A 14,855-nucleotide genomic window follows, 5' to 3' on the forward strand; every position below is an offset into this window, starting at 1 on the left:
GGCATCAGTAGAGACAGTGGAGCAGGCACAGAGCGTCTCCTTGTACCTGGCGACTGTGCCAGTGGTGAACACCCTCTGAGCACCGAGAGTCCCAGCAGGAAGACCCTCGGACGCCAGCCCCGCACGCCAGGCGGGGCACAAGCGGACGGGCTGCCTCCCTCGGGTCCCCGAGCTCCCAGCAGGCAGGAAGGCTCCCAGCGGATGGGGCCGGGCTCGTCAGCCTGTATCCCAGACACTGCAGGAGGTGAATCATCCTTCTGACCTCATTTTTCACGCTGTTTACCTTCAAAGGGGGCAGTTTAAACACTCGGAAGAAAGGCAACAAGAGGCATGAGCACAAAACGGTGACGCTGAGTCCCAAGAGCCAGACAGTGCACGTGGAGCTTCAGGCCCTGTCTCACGGCTAGGCCAGCCAACTTTCAAAATGAGTGAATGAAAGAACAAAAATCACTAAAAACAGATACCTGGCAAAAACACTGCAGAGAAACAAAGAAAATAAACCTGCTTCCCATGAAATGTCCCATATAAATAAAACTCAGTTCATAAAACTGTGTTCATAACAAAACAAAGTTCAAAATAAACACAGCGCCTAACACTGCCTACTGTGGAGGCCCATCCAACAGAAGCGCGGGCCTCTCCTGGCCCCAAAGGGCCCCCACAAACCCAGTCTCCACGCAAGCAAGGACGAGCGCCCCACCTGCCGCAGACGCACCGCCCGGACACGCACCCGTTCCTTCTCCTCCCTGGCGCGGCTGCGCCTGGAGGAGCGGCTCTCCTCTCCCCGTGCAGCCGACTTACTCTGTGTTTCAAGTTTTCTCTGGAGCCTGTCCCTGAAGCTCAGGGCTGGTGCAATCTTCGGGGGCAAGAAACCATATTACTGAGCTGAAATTCTGAACAATCTGTCAAAATAGTGGGAACTTCAGCTAAGAGTTAAGGAAACAGCTGGAAAGGTGATGAAGTTTCGATCCTCACAGTCAGTGTCACTGACAAACTTTTACACACCAGGGCACTGATCTAAGCTTGCCAGCGAGGTGTCAAGCCCTGCAAGAGACAAGGTTCACAATCTACATGCTTTGAACCGGTCTCAAGTTCCCCAAGGAGAAGATCAACAAAGGGATATGTGATGATAATTAGAAGAATGCATTAATCACTGATTAATAGAACTCAGGTCTAGTTAAGACAGGCTTGAAACTTCAAGATTCTGTTTAGGCCACCACCAGCCACTAAACCACAAACAGATAACTTGATATCATGTGCCTCCTGACAGAAGTATACACCATCACCTATGAAATACTCTTGCCTAAAATTCAAATCAAATCAGATCAAATCTATGGATCTGACAATCAGTTTATGGAAAATACAGGAGACCATGTTAGCATTATAAGCATGCAGTCAACAGAATCAAGATTGTGGGCAATTCTATAGTACAAACAATTCAGTTTTTCAACAAATAAAATGCAGAGAAAAAAAATGAGCAGGAAACTATGGATTAAGAGAGTCTTAAGATACACAGGAACCAAAATGCAGATCTTATCTGAATAAACCAATTGTTGAAAAAAAAACCCATGAACCACCAGGGAAATTTAAACACTACCGGATACCTTATGGTTTTAGGGAGTGAGTGTTCAATTTTTAGGCGTGCTAATTAATTTGTAATTGTTTTCATTTAAATTCCTATCCCTTAGAAATATATGTTGAAATATTTACAAATAAAAGTATGTGATAATTAGGACTGGCCGTAAAATAACCCAGAGTATTGGGGACGAGGAAAGTAAGGTGTGAAAATCAAACAAGACTGGCCACGAGCTGCCAACTTCCGAGGATTCATTACACTACTGTTTGTATGCTGAAATATTTCATAATTTAAAAGTTTAAAAAGAAAAAGAAGGTGGGTCACTAGACCTAAATTTCATAGGTGGAAGCCAGGTTTTGCTGGATATGCTGTGGACACTCAGAGCGGGCTGCAGAACAGGTCCCCAACAGCCCCAGTGCCACAGTCTGTCGGGACGGTAAGAACAAGCCTTTTCTGCATCCTTACGTAACCCCCATAAGCACACTGCACACAATACTGCATCAGAAACTACACGCGGATCAGTTCTCTACACTGAAAGCTAAGGCTTCGGTTTTCCAACTAACCTGCCTTATGAAACAAACACAAATTCTACATGCCTGATTAAACGTCAAGTCTCCAAACCTACTCAAATCGATTACAGTCTAAAATTTAAGAAATATATCTTAAATTATACTTCAAAGGCAGAAGAATAAATAAATTTAAAGCAAAAAAAAAAAAAGTCACCAATTTGAGCAAGCTTCAACTAGTAACCCAAATGAGGTTTCAATTCAATTGCCCTAAGTTCTGGGTCAGGATTTTGCATCTGGATCTGGGACTTCCCTGGTGGCCCAGAGTTTAAGACTACAGGAGGCTGGGGTTAGAGCCCTAATCGAGAGGAACTAACATCTGGCATCCTGCATGCTACAATGAGTAGCCAAAAAAAATTTTTTTAATTAAAAAAAATTTTTTAAAGATCTTTCTTTTGGTTTATTATTACTATTTGAGACACTACAGATTAATTAACAATTAACTTCCCTCTTCCACCATCTTTAAGAAAACAGGACTACATGAAACAGTCCCAAATACCAAAGAATGTGACCCTCGCCCACCAACCCGCCAGAGCCAGAAGGCTAGAACAGTAAAACGGTCTGTAGCCAATTTCCCATCACGAATGATAATAGGAACCAGCTGCTGCTGCTGCTGCTAAGTCGCTTCAGTTGTGTCTGACTCTGTGCGACCCCATAGACGGCAGCCCACCAAGGCTTCCCTGTCCCTGGGATTCTCCAGGCAAGAACACTGGAGTGGGTTGCCATTTCCTTCTCCAATGTATGAAAGTGAAAAGTGAAAGTGAAGCCGCTCAGTCCTGTTCGACTCTTCTTGACCCCATGGACTGCAGCCCACCAGGCTCCTCTGTCCATGGCATTTTCCAGGCAAGAGTACTGGAGTGGGGTGCTATTGCTTTCGCTAACATTCTCCAAATTCTATTTAGATTCTAAAATGTATCAATCGCTAAATAACAAGAAGCAGAGTCGGGAGCAGTAATTCATTCGATAAATGAACGTGAAAGAGTAAAGGACGGATGGTACTAATCTCCCCACCACGGCCCCCAGGCTGCCCTCCGGGGACAGTGCTGATGAGCGTCACAGGAGCCAGAGCAGGCGGGGAAGTGAAATAAGCTCAAGCAGCTAGCTCGCCCTTCAGTAACAGGAGCGCAACCTTCTGCCTCTAGTGCTGGGCTTAGCACCCTAAAATACCCCTCACTCATGAGTAACAAAGCCTCTGGAACTAAGCGGAAACCAACATTTTGGGAGTCTTCTCAGATATCTTGGGCCCTAATTTTCCCCTTCCAAAAGTCAACAGGAAAACTAAGTTATCCTTAATAGTGAAAACATGATACAATCTCCATGAAAAGTCCTCAAAACACCTTCCCACTGAAACTGCTCTCTCAAAAATTATAAATGACCACATCTAAGTTTTTTCCCCAGGCCTGGTCCTCAATTTCCTTTCACGTTATTGACCATTCATTCCTGAAACTCCTCAGTATCACTGGGCTTTCGTGGCTCTCCTCTTGCTGCTGTAACAAAGGATCAAAACTCAGTGGCTTAAAAGTGCACGTATTCATCTACACATCTGGAGGACAGAAGCCTAAAGTCAGTCCCACTGGCCGACACCCAGGTTTGGTAGGACACGCTTGGGGTTGGCTCTTCAGAGCACTCCATCCCAAGGCCTTTTCGGTGGCAAGAGCCTGCCGGCCTGGGCTGGAGAGCCCCCGAGATGCTCCTGTGTCTGGTTTCTGCCACCACCGTCTCCTACGACTGACTGTTCTCCCACCTCCCCTTTATAAAGACCCTGAAGATGACGCTGGGCTCACCTAGACAGCCCCAGGCTCATCCTCCCATAGAAGACCCTAAGCATAATCACCTTGTAAAGCCCCTTTCCCCTGGAAGGGAAGCCATCCGAAGGGTTCCAGGATTGGGACAGGCACAGCCCCGGGGGGCACACCTCAGCCAACCACCTTGAGAGGCACACCGGCCTCCTCTCTCCCACCTGACTGTGCCTTCTGGTCTTCTATATTTTCTCCCATCCTTTCCCACACTCATCAGTGCTCACCTTGACGCTCGTGTCCAAGTCTCATTTTAAACGTGAAAAACTGGAGCCTAGACGGGGTGATGACCAGCCCCGAGTCACACGGACATGGACAGGATCCTCCTACTCGGGTGTCTTCAGAGCAGTGGAGCCCCATGCCGGACTGAGCCCTCCTCCTGTCTGAACAGGGCAGCGTCTCCCTCAGGCGGGAGCTGGCTGCACGACGCTCTTCTCCGCCCTCTCGGCAGGCTCTTTCCTCTCCATCCTCATTCATTCTGAAATCCAGCTGCAGCTTCCTACTCCGAAGAGCTGACGCTTCGGCTGTGCCACCTCTCCTGCCCAAACCCAAAGCTCTCCACCAAGGACTGCACACTCTCGGAAGCTGCCCTGCCCCGTCCCCGCTGCCAACATGCCACCCCCTTCCTACAACATGCCACCTGCTTCCTACCTGTCTCCCTGAACTGCCTTCCTCGTCCCTCCACTTAGAAGTGAGTCACAGAGCTGCTGCTGCTGCTAAGTCGATTCAGTCGTGTCCGACTCTGTGCGACCCCAGAGACGGCAGCCCACCAGGCTTCCCTGTCCCTGGGATTCTCCAGGCAAGAACACTGGAGTGGGTTGCCATTTCCTTGTCCAATGCATGAAAGTGCAAAGGAGTCACAGAGCACACCACTCTAAAAGGAACTGCTTTTTCACTTATCCATCTCCAAACCAGACTGAGTCACTTGTGGTCAGAAGCCATTCCTACCAACACACACACAGCAGGCCCGCTCCAACCCTGGTGTCACTTTCTTCAGTTACTTGCCATCAGAAAATACCAAACGGGAAATTCCAGAAATGAGCAATTCCCAAGTCTTAAATTGACCAACGTTCTGATGAGCAACCCGGCCCACCGACTCCGCCCCATTCATTCTGAAATCTCTGTCCAGCAGGCCCAGGCTGCCCACCCATCAGGGAGGAAAGACAGTACCACGGACCCTTGAGCTGTGCAGGTCTACGCAGAGCCGACTTTTCTCCATGTACTGCGGTGCTAGACAGTACCCAGGGGGCTGACTCTGCAGATGCGGAGCCTGGGACCGCAGGACCGGCTACTGTGGGGTGTCAGCACCCGGACCCACCTGGAGTACGAGCAGGGCTCAACGCCACGTGTGGCTTCAGGCACCCGCCGTGGACACGGGCGACTGCTGCAGAGATCAGCACAGGCTCACAGGGTACCGCCAGGCATGCAGCAGCACTGCGAGCTAATCATCGCAGAAGAGCTCTCGCCTAAATACGTGCTGCTGCTGCTGCTAATCACGTCAGTCGTGTCCGACTCTGTGCGACCCCATCGACTGCAGCCTGCAGCCCACCAGGCTCCCCCGTCCATGGATTCTCCAGGCAAGAGCACTGGAGTCGGTGCTGTCGCCACCTGTGTGCGTTAAATATATAAAGAGCGCACGCTAACGATGGCACCACATTCAAACAGCAAAGCCTGCGCTTTCCAAGCCACTGAACGATACGGGAAAACGATCACCAAGGGAAATCAGGAAGCACAGCATGGGGCACTAATTCGCTTTATAAATAACAGCCTTCACACATATAAACTCAATACAAGAACAATTGAAAAAAAAACCTGAAGGGAACACACTGAGATGGCATTTCTCTCAGAGCAGCCTAATTTGCCAACAAAGGTCTGTCTAGTCAAGGCTTTGGTTTTTCCAGTGGTCACGTATGGATGTGAGAGTTGGACTGTGAAGAAAGCTGGGCACCGAAGAAGTGATGCTTTTGAACCTGGTGTTGGAGAAGACTCTTGAGAGTCCCTTGGACTGCAAAGAGATCCAACCAGTTCATCCTAAGGGAGACCAGTCCTGGGTGTTCATTGGAAGGACTGATGCTGAAGCTGAAACTCTAATACTTTGGCCACCTGATGCAAAGAAGTGACTCACTGGAAAAGACTGATGCTGGAAGGGATTGCGGGCAGGAGGAGAAGGGGACGACAGAGGATGAGATGGCTGGATGGCATCACTGACTCGATAGACATGAGTCTGGGTGAACTCCGGGAGTTGGTGATGGACAGGGAGGCCTGGCGTGCTGTGATTCACAGGGCCAAAAGAGTTGAACACGACTGAGCGACTGAACTGAACTGAGCCTGATTTTAAATTGTTTCTACCTTTCTCTCCTGTTTTCCACCCAGTTTTACGATGAGCAGTACAGTGTAGCAAGAGGCTCACGACACAAAGCTAAGCACAGGGACTTGACCCTCCACCTGCCTCAGCGTAAATAAATTCCAACTTTGCCACTGGTTACCTGTGCAACTCTGGCAGTGCGTCCCATTCCCCATCTCTGTAGGATCCAGAAAATGATAAAGTACCTACCTCATGAGTTCTTCGTATACTCATGAGTTAACAGATTAGAAGAACTTAGAACAGGCCCTGGGTCAGAGTAAATACCATCCAAGTGGGAGCTACAATGGCACCCCACTCCAGTACTCTTGCCTGGAAAATCCCATGGACGGAGGAGCCTGGTGGGCTGCACTCCATGGGGTCGCTAAGAGTCCTGCACGACTGAGTGACTTCACTTTCACTTTTCACTTTCATGCATTGGAGAAGGAAGTGGCAACCCACTCCAGTGTTCTTGCCTGGAGAATCCCAGGGACAGCAGAGCCTGGTGGGCTGCCGTCTATGGGGTCGCACAGAGTCGGACACGACTGAAGCGACTTAGCAGCAGCAGCAGCAGGGAGCTACTGTTACTACTTCTATCAGCTACCCTGCTGCCACTGTGATTAAAGATTACAAAGTATTATTACTAGTATTAAGACTGTCGTTGAAAGTTACTCACCACCGCATAATTAACATGGCTTTTTAAAAAATGACATCAAGTACTGGTAAGGACGGAAGCAATGTTTATGGTGGCTTTATTCATTATTACCAAAACTGTAAATAATCAAAGTGTCCTTCACCTGGTGGACAGACAAGCTGTGGTGCGTTGGCACAGTGGGACACCTCTCCGCAAGACCAGCACGCTACGGACACTCGCAACCACACAGGGACTCCACGAGTCACCGACGACGAACTCGGCCCGATTCAGAGGCCACAGTGCAGGCTCTGCCGCTCGGCCCATCACTCCCGCCGGAACATGATGGAGGGCCGGGGGGCCCAAGGGGGTTCCCGGTCGTGATGCAGGTGGTGGCTACACTGCAGCGTTCGCCTGCCGTACTCAGAGTCTGTTTAACACACACCTACACACAGACCACAGACACGCACACTTTACACTGTAAAGACGGAAACACGCAAGGACTGAACTTCAATTTACCAAAACACCTGGCCAACCCTCTACCTTTAACAGAACCATGCTTCGTCTACACGCAACAACAGCTTGGCTGCTGTAAAATACAGAGATGATCCTGAAGCCGACATCACAGGAGACAGCTCCTTTACGGGACTCCAAGCAGGGGGAACAAAAATTTGGCTAAGGAGCACATAAAAGGTGGTGGTTAGACAACCTGTGTCTGTCCTCCCCCAGCTCTCCCACCTCCCAATAAACCACCATGAAAACAAGCTTCATTTTCAAATCTGGCTTTGAAGTCCACGATGGCATCACGACTGGAGACAAGACTGGGAAGGCAAGGCCAGGTGGCCTCCTACGAAGCAGGCTGAGAGGTCAGCGACCAGAATGACTCAGCAGGCGTGCTCCAGACCCACGGTGATGAAAACGCCGACAGACTCTCTTGTTCCCAGATCACCCTGGGCCCTAAGGCAAGCAGAATTCACCAGTATACTGGGTAAGTCACTTCACACGTGGAACTCTAAGAGGAATGAACAATGAAGTTCGAGTAAAAGAGAAAAGGTAAAGAAGACAACTTTTATCCCAGTTATAAAATAGTCATGGGGGTGCAATGACAGCACAGTGATCGTGGTCAAAACGACTGCAATCCAAGTTTGAAAGCTGCAAGAAAAGTGCACCTTGAAAGTTCTCATCACGAGGGAAAACCCTAACTGTGCGTGATGACTAGAAGCAGAGGCTAACAGTGCTAAATGTCAACTACAAGCTTCCCCGGTGGCCCAGGGGCTAAGAACCCGTCTGCCCAGGCAGGAGCACGGGTTTGACCCCTGGTCGGGGAAGGTTCCACGTGCCACGGGGCAACCAAGCCCAGGGTCCCAACCACTGAGCCCGCACCCGCACCCTGGAGCCCGGGCCCCACAGGAGACACCACCGCGATGAAGAGCAGGACCCGCTTGCTGCAACTGGAGAAAGCCCGAACAGTAACGAAGACCCAGCACAGCCATAAATTAAAAAATGGAAACACGGGTGGCTTCCACGAGGTGTCTAAACACCTCAATTTAAAAAAAGAATACACGTTTTACTTTAGCATACAAATCAGCACACAGACGTACCATCTGGATCCGAAGTGAAGGCTTCTCACCTTTGTCTTCTGTCTCACTGAACAGAAACCGCTCTGCCTTTCTTCCTTCCCTCACCTATCCCCGCCTAGTCTCTTCCAGGGAAACAGACCCTTTCCATTCCCCTCAGGACACAGGGGCAGACTGAGGCAGCTCTAGAATGACCGAGGCCACTAGGAGTTGAATCCCAGCCTGGGGCAACCCCAGGCGCAAACGTGGACTCTGACCACCAGGAAGCCCGCCCGAACCTGCGTCAGGCACAGCGTCCCCTAGCCGCCTCGGTGTGGTCCAGATGGAGGCTGGTCTTGAGCGCAGAGCCCCGAGGACCAGCATCAGCGTCGTCCCCACACCCGCAGACACAGCGCCCACAGCGTGTGTTCTGGGGGAAGCGCAGGCGCCGGTTTTGACAAAGCCCAGAAAATCCTTCCAAAAGCAAGTGGCTGCCTCTCAGCAGCCCAGTAAATTGGCTGATGCAGGCCTACGAGCCTGTATCCGGCCCCAGAGGACCCAAAAGCATAACGCTAAGGACATGAGACAGGCGCTAATAAAAAACCTTACCACATAAACACATAAAAAGAAAATGTTTAAACTACCAGCCCACACTGAATTACAAGCCCACACTTCAAGCCCAACAATACAGACACACAAACGAAACGGGAATTCCCCTGTGAGCAGGCACACTCTTCCGAGAGTTACGAAACTCAGTTAACACCCTTTTCATGGACGACCCTGCATGCACACCAAATCTTAATTTATTTGCCCATGTCTAGCTGGTATGCATCAGTTTCCAAGGCTTTCACCAGAGCAGGGCTAACCTTCAAGATACTTCTTATCCAGATCTATTTCAAGCATTATTAGCAGGCGCCCTGGAACTTATCTTTGATTCAAGCACCTCCTGGCAGAAGCAAAGGCTGCCAAAAAAGAACGGTCTAAGTCAAAAGCAGGGTCAAGGCAGCGCGCCCTGAAACACAAAACGCCTACTGTAACCTTGAGGGGGAAGAGGGATCGTCCAGCAACGTCTGCTGGGGTTTCTCCCAGCCGGCCCAGAGGCTGTGGCCAGAACGTGGCCAGCAGCAATTGTCCCGATAATTCACACCACACTTGCAGGCCAGTGGCTATTTCAGCGAAGTAATTCAGGTGCGCGTACCACTCTCCGCTTCACAGAAGGACAGGCACGCAGACACCTGATGGCCGTGCAGCCACCGGCAGCTCCAGCCCCACGTTTCAAAAGCACCCTTTTAGGTACCTTAAGGTTCTTCAGGCTTTGGAGAAACACACTGTAACTCTGTGGAAACGGACTAGGAAGAGTTCCTGAGCCAATAAAGGCCCCGTCTTGATTCAAAACAAAGAGATGGTCTGTTGTTTCCCCTCAAATCTTCCAGCAGCTTAGCCAGTGGCTGAAATTCGTCAAGTACTGACTACACCTGGTCAACTCAACTCGCCGTGAGCTCTGCAAGTAGGAGCAACACACAAAGCGCTTGCAGGTGTTTCAGAGAAGACGCCATGGCTGCCATCTGTCCCTCTCCTAGTTTAGGAGACCACAGAATGTGAAGATCACAGGAGCTGAGAGAAGCTGCAAGTCAAATCTAGGGTGGTAATTAACAGGGAAAGAAAGACTCCAAGAGGCCCAGTCTCAGGGAAAGGGGTCAGAAAGGTGGTCTCCTGGTGTGGGAAGAACCACCAGGCGCAGCCTCGCGGCGCTGCTAAAACGTGTGTGGTCAGGCGGACACATCGGGCAGAGGCAGCTAAAACAGTGCCACTGAGTTACACTCAGAAAACTGCCTCAATGAAGAACACGTGCGCTAGAAATGGCTATTTCTCTATCCTCTAGGATCCCTTCAAGTGGTTTTTTTCAGAACCTAGACCTCCCAAATACATCTGAAAAGTAAAAACGCACCCTCTCAAAGAGCTCAGAAATTTAAAATGCACGTGGCCCTCTTAGCGCCCATCTTATACATATTCAGCTCCTTACTAGATGAAATATAAGGCTCTGGAGTTTAAATCTGAAAAATCCATGCCTAAAGGCAATTTCTCTCTTCTAATCCCATATAAGCAACAATTTTCTGAGCTTCAGATTCATCACCTATAAAACGGTTATTATATCAATAACAAACACCTACCTCAAAGGATCACTGCTGAGATTCACATGCAGTGAGACATAAAATAATTTTTAAACAGCGAAGAATTATAAAAATGTTTTTTGGGCTCCAAAATCACAGATGGTGACTGCAGCCATGAAATTAAAAGACACTTGCTCCTTGGAAGAAAAGCTATGATCAACCTAGACAGCATACTAGAAAGCAGAGACATTGTCAACAAAGGTCCATCCAGTCAAAGCTATGGCTTTTTCAGTAGTCCTGTATGAAGTGAGAGCTGGAATATAAAGAAAGCTGAGCGCCAAAGAATTGATGTTTTTTAAACTGTGGTGTTGAAGAAGACTCTTGAGAGTCCCTTGGACTGCAAGGAGATCCAACCAGTCCATCATGAAGATCAGTCCTGGGTGTTCATTGGAAGGACTGACGATGAAGCTGAAACTCCAGCACTTTGGCCACCTGATGCAAAGAGCTGACTCATTTGAAAAGACCCTGATGCTGGGAAAGATTGAAGGCGGGAGGAGTAGGAGACAACAGAGGATAAGATGGTTGGATGGCATCACCAACTGATGGACATGAGTTTAAGTAAACTCCGGGAGTTGATGATGGACAGGGAGGCCTGGTGTGCTGCAGTCCATGGGGTAGCAAAGAGTTGGACAGGACTGAGCGACTGAACTGAACTGGTTGCTCTCTGAGGTGGGGCGCCGTTCTGAGTGTGAAAACACGGACACGAGCAGGGTAAAGAGAAGGTCCTTTGCTCTGAAAGAAAGGACTGGAAACACAGCGAGGACCCATGCTAAGCTCCTGGCTAGCGTGTTCAGAGAAGTGGCGTGACGCAGGCTTGTGTTATTATTTAGAAGCACATTCTCATGCCAACGCACCCACTTGCACAGACAGCAGAAGAAGGAAATCAAGAAGGATTAAGAGTGGGTGTCCAGCTCCCGGCCCCCTGAAATAACTGATGAAGTTCCACGTGGAGAGGGAGGGTGGAGTTAATCCTGACAGTGACACGGAACACGGGGGCATAAGATGGGCGTAGCGAAGGTGCTGGTACCGAGCACACCAGGTGGTCCACGGGCTGCGGCCCGGCCTGGGCACGTCATTCCCGCAGGGCTGTCGGGTTGGGAGAAAACAGGCTCCCCCCAAGCATCGAGCCAGGGGACCCCGCAGGTGGCCTCTCCGCCTAAGCGCCTGACGCGGCGGGGAGAGCCTGGGGTCACGAAGCCGCCCCCGGACCTTCGCAAACCCGAGGACGCGGCGCGGACCAGCCCCGCTCTCGGGAGCACGGACAGCCGGCCTCCGCGAGGGCACCGGGCGGGCGGCGCGGGCGCGCACCGGGGGACACCGCGCGCACGGGGCGGGGGCGCTGGGCGCCGCCGGGTGGCGCGGACCCCGGCTCGGCCACCCGGCCCGCGCACTCACCTGGTGCAGGGCGGTCAGGCCGTCCACGTTGGCCGTGTCCACGTCGGCGCCCCGGGCCAGGAGCCGCCTCACTTCGTCGGTGTCCCCGCTGGAGCAGGCGGCCAGGAACACAGCGCCGTCCTCGAAGCGGACCCGCGGGCCCCCGCGCCGAGCCTGCGGCCCCGCGCCCGGCCGGTCAGCAGGCTCCTGCTCAGTCGGCGAGCCCCGCCAGCGCCGCAGCTGCTCGGCCCGCCGCGCCCGCGCCGACTCGGCCCGCTTCCCGCCCAAGTGCTCCAGCTCGGCCATTGCCGCCGTTGCCCCGGGCCGCCGCCGCCGCCGCCGCCGCCGCCGCCGAGCGCCTCAGCCGGGAGCGGAGGGCGGAGTCCGGCGCGCAGCCATCTTTACTGCTCCGCCGCCCTCACGCCCCGCAGCCTCAGCACGCAGGCGCGGCGACGCCCCGAGGCATCACGGGACTTGTAGTGGGAGCCCCTCGCGCGCTCCACCACTCCGGGCGCGCCCGGGACCGACCGGAACTTCAATTCCCTGGATGCATCCGGAAAGAGGCGGGGTCGGGAGGCTCCCGGCCTGGCCGCGGACGCGCGGGGTCACCTCTGCCCTGAAGGCGGGAGCTGTCCGCGGCCCGAGTCACCTCCGTGCGCTTGTTGGAGGCCGTAGTTTATTCTTGTTCTGACTTCCAGCTAATCTCGGCTTCCTAATTATAACGTCAGTCTTTTGAAGTGGAAAAAGAGTCAGTAATTATTCTTGGTTTCTATTGAGAAAAACTGGACTGAAAGTACTCGAAATTCTCGAAACCCTGCCCTGGTTGTAAATCCAGTTTTATTAACGTTGTAACTTAGAACGCGTTAACAAGGAGCCCTGAAAAGACCCTGGAAAGGATCCTCGCAGTTTATAGTGGGAATCAACAATCTGTGTATGACTTGAGAAGTTTTTCAAAATTTAAGTCATTTATGTTTTTCCCTGAAACATCTTCCCCCAACAGAGGCTCTCTGAAAGTTCAGTTCAGTTCATTTGCTCAGTCGTGTCCAACTCTTTGCGACCCCATGGACTGCGGCAGGCCAGGCCTCCCTGTCCATCACCAACTCCCGGAACTTGCTCAAACTCTGAGAGTGAATTACACAATTGTTTACTATCCATAAACAAACATGATAGTCTTATTTCCTAAATATGGTAAAGAAAATAATACTGATACTTTATATGAAAGTGAAAGTGAAGTCGCTCAGATGTGTCCGACTCTGCGACCCATGGACTGTAGCCCACCAAGCTCCTCTGTCCTTGGGATTCTCCAGGCAAGAATACTGGAGTGGGTTGCCATTTCCTTCTGCAAAGGATGCTTTATATACAAGTGAACAAATCCTGACAGTCCTGTATAAGTAAAACATAATTCTCATTTTTTTCTTCCAGTTTTATTGATATAATTGACATTCAGCATGTGTAAGTTTAAAGTGTGCAGCATAATGACTTGACACATACATCATAATGACCACAGTAAGCATGGGTCATCACATACCCATACAAAAATAAAACAGTATATATTTTGTTATGAGAACTCCCAAGATTTACTCTTTTAACTTTCATATATAACATAGGGCAGTGTTAATTATATTTATCATCTTGGACGTTATATCCGTGTGTGTGCGCACGCATGCAGGCAGCGCTCAGTCACTCAGTGGTGTAGGACTCTTTGTGACCCCATGGACTGCAATTATATAATTACTTATCTGATAACTGGAATTGGTACTTCTTGGCCACCTTCCTCCAATTCCCCCAGATCTGGTAACCACACATCTGTTCTCTTTCTCTATAAAGATTTTTTGTTTGTTGAAGTATAATTAAGCCATAAACTACATCAGTTCTTGGTGCACAGCGTAGTGACATTACAAAGCGATCCCCACACTCCTGAGCCTCTAAATGTACCGAGTCTGCCAGTTAACGATGCACACACATCAGGAAGCGTTTATTAAACAATCATTTCCCACAAATTAGTGTGTGTGTGTGTACGTGTGTGTGTGTGCGTGCCTGCGCTCAGTTGTGTCCGACTCTTTGTGACCCCATGGACTGCAGCCCTCCAGGCTCCCGTGTCCATGGAAATTTCCAGGCAATAATACTGGAGTGGGTAGCCATTTCCTACTCCAGGGGATCTTCGCACTCAGGGATCCAACCCGAGTCTCTTGCATTTCCTGAACTGGCAGGTGGAATCCTTACCACTGGTCCACCTGGGAAGCCCATACTCCATTTTTTAAAGCAATGACACCTGTAGTTTATGAAAAATTTTCAGCATGGCCTCTGTTCTCGCCAGTTAACATACCTCCCTCTGGTGGACAAATAGGGACTGTACATTTAGCCCATGGAACTCTTTCTTTTCCCTGTTATCCCGTTTTTTCTGTTCGGTTCCCCAAACTACAGGTCTTTGCTTGGTTCATCATACCATCTCTCCTTTCCACCAGGGTTAGCATAGTGCCTGGACCGTCTAAAGGACATGTTAAAGATTTCCAGGCTTCCCTGGTAGCTCAGCTGGTAAAGAATCCGCCTGCCATGCAGGAGAACCCAGTTCAATTTCTGGGTCGGGAATATCCCCTGGAGAAGGGATAGGTTACCCACTCCAGTATTCTTGGGCTTCCCGGGGGGCTCAACTAGTAAAGAATCAGCCCGCAATGCGGGAGACCTGGGATCGATCCCTGGGTTGGGAAGATCTCCTGGAGAAGGGAGCGGCTACCCACTCCAGTATTCTGGCCTGGAGGGCTACAGTCCACCGGGTCGCAAAGAGTCGGACGCGACTGAGCACAGCACAAGCATAGCACATTTTCAGAAAACCACCGGAGGAAGGAA

General features: G+C 50.7%; 1 protein-coding gene across 6 annotated transcripts in view; it reads right to left on the bottom strand.

The window, feature by feature from the left end:
- PPP1R12B (protein phosphatase 1 regulatory subunit 12B) overlaps positions 1-12,394 on the bottom strand; it is a 168,585-nt gene extending 156,191 nt beyond the window's left edge. For 2 of the 6 annotated variants that reach the window (XM_027565850.1, XM_027565849.1), the window contains exon 1: positions 12,030-12,394. In XM_027565850.1, coding sequence (XP_027421651.1) covers positions 12,030-12,314 — 285 coding nt within the window. In that variant the 5' untranslated portion in view covers positions 12,315-12,394. The remainder of the gene's footprint in view (positions 1-12,029) is intronic. The other 4 variants (XR_003515052.1, XM_027565846.1, XM_027565845.1 and 1 more) reach the window with 4 other exon arrangements.
- Positions 12,395-14,855: the final 2,461 nt, after the last annotated feature.

This window comes from Bos indicus x Bos taurus, chromosome 16 (assembly GCF_003369695.1).
Source record: "Bos indicus x Bos taurus breed Angus x Brahman F1 hybrid chromosome 16, Bos_hybrid_MaternalHap_v2.0, whole genome shotgun sequence".
Classification (NCBI taxonomy): domain Eukaryota; kingdom Metazoa; phylum Chordata; class Mammalia; order Artiodactyla; family Bovidae; genus Bos; species Bos indicus x Bos taurus.